The sequence below is a fragment of the Malus sylvestris genome, chromosome 2, assembly GCF_916048215.2.
Source record: "Malus sylvestris chromosome 2, drMalSylv7.2, whole genome shotgun sequence".
Classification (NCBI taxonomy): domain Eukaryota; kingdom Viridiplantae; phylum Streptophyta; class Magnoliopsida; order Rosales; family Rosaceae; genus Malus; species Malus sylvestris.
In genome coordinates this window covers 28,596,976-28,600,642 of record NC_062261.1, presented here as the reverse complement: position 1 = coordinate 28,600,642, position 3,667 = coordinate 28,596,976, and the positions used below count along the sequence as shown (strand labels likewise).

The 3,667-nt window shown below is 37.2% G+C and overlaps 1 protein-coding gene across 1 annotated transcript; it reads left to right on the top strand.

Moving 5' to 3' along the window:
* The first annotated feature begins 213 nt into the window (after window positions 1–213).
* LOC126589997 (uncharacterized) lies at window positions 214–3,140 on the top strand. The gene is made up of 4 exons (XM_050255473.1): window positions 214–332; window positions 748–877; window positions 979–1,051; window positions 2,695–3,140. Exons 1-4 carry the CDS (start codon window positions 305–307, stop codon window positions 2,962–2,964), a joined length of 501 nt encoding a protein of 166 aa, XP_050111430.1. The 5' UTR covers window positions 214–304; the 3' UTR covers window positions 2,965–3,140.
* Window positions 3,141–3,667: the final 527 nt, after the last annotated feature.

The following is a 3,667-nucleotide window of genomic DNA, read 5'->3' as shown; positions in this document are numbered from 1 at the left end:
TTTCATAGCTGTGCAAATTAAATTAACAGTTAAAACATTCATAATACATAATAATTCTTTGGTATCGGAGCATTGTAACTTAATAATTATTTTTTAAATTTACAAGCGCCCACGAGTGCTTGGCAAGTTATCTATCTTTATTTGTTATATTTATTTTTTAATATTTTGTCTTAATAATTACGGTGCCTGACAAAGTCAATTGAAGGCTCATATACCAAAGGTCCACCCTCCTCTTACTATCTTATTCGTAACTTATCATCCAACCAACTCGCAAAAAGCTTTGTACTGAGCTCCCTCCTGTGCCATGGGACAGGTCCTCGACAGGTTACGAGGTACCTCTCTGTTCCTTCGACATCGTTAATGTTGTTTTCTGTTGGGTTTTAGGTTCGATGGCTTCTCCATCGCTCCACGCTTGTAGAATCTGCAAATGACCTTTAGTTGTGGACTGTAGTCATCTATTACTTGCTTGGGCGATGGTTTTCTCAGATGCAGCAGAAAGTTACCGTTTTGAATACGCATGTTTCCATTTATCTTGTTCTTGTACTGGATTTTATGTATGAATATATAGTATGATATCGTCAGTTTGATATTTCTCGATGCGACATCAAAAAATAGCATTATTATCCAGAAGTTTGTAGATATCCATCGGTACAGACAGTCTCACATGTTATGTTACATTACTGGACAGGAAGCAACCGTTAATTACATACACGTTTATAAGGTATCTGATAATTTTCTGGATTGCAGATAAGCAATGGAGGCGAAAGCAAATACGCAGGATTACAGATGAGGTGTTTGATGTTTATTTTAAAAGTGAGACAGGAAGCGTTAACTTGAATTTTGACGATCTGTACATCGGTGTACTACTTGTGTTCAAGTGAGGAGCTTTTCGTGCTAAACGTATTCCCTTTTTTTTTAACTGATTGACAAATCATGCTGCTAATTTTAACTGATTGTTGTTTAATCTTCCTGTTCTAGTGAACTCAATAAGCGTTTACCCGGCCCGCATATTGATCCACCCTCCAAAGATATTGTCTTAGATATGATGAAGGTACTCTAGTTGTTTAACAAAACATAAGGATGAATTAGAATCCGGATCAGTTTTCTGATACAGGGATTTTCTCGTTGGATACAATCAAACGGTTGAAATGAAATTTGGTAGACTAAAACCATCTACAAGTAAGATAATATCTTTTGAAATTTCAACAGTATATATCCAATAGCATCTGTTATGTTTCTTGTGTTACGGTGTTGTGCTGCAAAATTCAAGTTGTCGTACCAAGTAATAGGCAAATAAGATTTGTGATCCAATTTTCGTTTTGGGTTACGGAAAGCTCGTTATCTGCTCATATTCTTATAATTTTTTCAATCGAATAGAGTACAATTAGTAATTGGTAATTACTCTCACAAGCGACGTAGCTTTTATTCGTATCTTTGTTGTGTAAATTTCAACTTTAAACTTCAGACTGTTAGATCAATACACCATACTCTTTCTCTTATGCATGGAAAATGATTTGAACATGTTTAAGTTGCCGTGGTCAGAAAGAAGCAACTTTTTGTCCTTCTTTATGTAGTCTGGTTTAGCTGGATGTGACAGAGTAACGGTTTGTTTGAGGTTCTACATAAATGACCAATTTTTCCTGCTCAGTTTAGACTTTTATGTTTCTTCGTGTTCCGATTACCAAAGTTCCCTTTTGTTCCGAGTAAGCACTAAACTGTTTGAAATTTTGAAGACAAGTTCGTTTGACTGCAAAATTCATCATCATGTTTCAGTAGGCCTATTGGCCAAGGCATTAAAGAAAGTCTTCGCCTGGCTAGTTATCTGAAAAGATGGCACCTCTTTCATAAACTGATTCTAATGTCTGCACTCTACTTATATGTAAAATTTCCGTCGAGATATCGTCCTGAAAGTAGACCTGTAAACGGGTCGGGTTTATTGGGTTTGGGTCGGATTGAACCCGACCCGTTAAGTTAACGGATCACCCGAACCCAATCCGTTAAGCTAACGAGTCACCCGAACCCGACCCGTTAAGCTAACGGGTCACCAATTTCACCCGTTAACAATTATTATTATTTTTTTTTTGCATAAAATTTATTTTTTGTTATTAAGATTTTACTAAAATTACTAAAATATCCTCAATTAACGGGTGCTAATGGATGTTAACGGGTCTTAACGGGTCTAACGGGTTGACCTAAAATGACCCGTTATTTAACGGGTTGTTAACGGGTTCACCCGTTAACGACCCGACTCGTTAAGCATCCACCCAAATACAAATATTAACGGGTTGGATCGGATCGGGTTAACGGGTTGGGTCCAAAATGCCAGGCCTACCTGAAAGCATGAGATGATGAGAAGGTCTATTGTTGTTTGTGACTTGTATGTCAGGTCGCAGTTTAGTATCTTCATCTCTTTGACTGACTAAAACAGAACCAAGTCTCTAATTCAGGATTGAAAATGGGTGTGTCAATTTTGTATGTTCAAGTTTTCACTGTTTGTTATGCAAAGGAATACTGTTGTTGCTGCTGTTTGTTAGGTAAGAATCCATGTTGAGAATCTAAGATTCCCGTTCAGAAAACCTATAGAAACTGTTCGGATATGAGCTCGTTATTCTCTTCTAGAAATGTTGAATCAATGATTTGTCTTCAGCAAACTCGTTTGATTCGTCTAATAATGTTTACCCCTAATCTTTGCAGGAAAACGATCTCAATCTTGATGGAGAAATTGACCGCGAAGAGTTTGCAAACTTCATCAAGCAGTTGACAGCGGACACATTCATTATTGTCAGTCAAGGACTGATCATCACACTGGTTGCAGCACCGGCATTTGCAATGGCCACAAAGAGGGCTACCGAGGGTGTACCGGGGGTTGGAAAGGTCGTGCAAAGGTTACCCAATTCAGTTTATGCATCCCTTCTGACTTTTACTGTTGTGTTGTTTCAACAAGCGCGCCATGAGTTCGTTTAGCTGCAAGTTTGTTCTCAGTTCAAGCCTTCTATGGTCTATTTAAAAGACTTGATTATATATACCTTTTGGATTAAAAAGTTAAGTCTCGTCAGTTGGGTATTTGTGGCTGCACAATAAGTACAAGGAGAATGGTGTTTGAACTTATCGTATATAAATAGTTGTCTTTTGGAAGTTAACCACTTTAGTTCATCCTTGTAACTGCCTCTAAATTTCCTTAACACTACTTGACTCGTTCCTCGTAGGGTCAACCATGACAGAGTCATTTCTCTTTACTCGCAACTCATGGTCTGATGCATAAAAGAAAAACACACACAACAAAAAATTTGCACAGATGATTTATCCTGGACCGGAAGGAATGCACCTTAAAGGGATAGATTGGAGCAAAACCGTTTCCTTAACCCCAAACTCTGCAAGCTCGAGTCTTTGGCATTGGTCTCATAGCTAGCCAAGCAATAGATTAGTGTTTCAGTTAACTTGTTGCAACCAGATAGCTCCTTTCCTATTAGAATTTTGGTTAAACCTATGAGAGGAATACTAAGATTTGGGGGGAAACAAACATAGAGAGAAAAACAATAAATGTTAGGTAAAGCTTTCTTTTAAACAAATAATATATATGTTGAGATGTTGACAGAAAACAAAATTTTGAAATATTATCAAAACATCATAGCCAAAACTCCTAAAAGTAGATGGAAATTTTTTTATT

Coding starts and splice junctions, on each gene's coding strand:
- LOC126589997 (XM_050255473.1), top strand. CDS start 305: ATGGGACAGGTCCTCGACAGGTTACGAG. Junction 333..747: donor GGTCCTCGACAGGTTACGAG/GTACCTCTCTGT, acceptor TCTGGATTGCAG/ATAAGCAATGGAGGCGAAAG. Junction 878..978: donor GGTGTACTACTTGTGTTCAA/GTGAGGAGCTTT, acceptor TTCCTGTTCTAG/TGAACTCAATAAGCGTTTAC.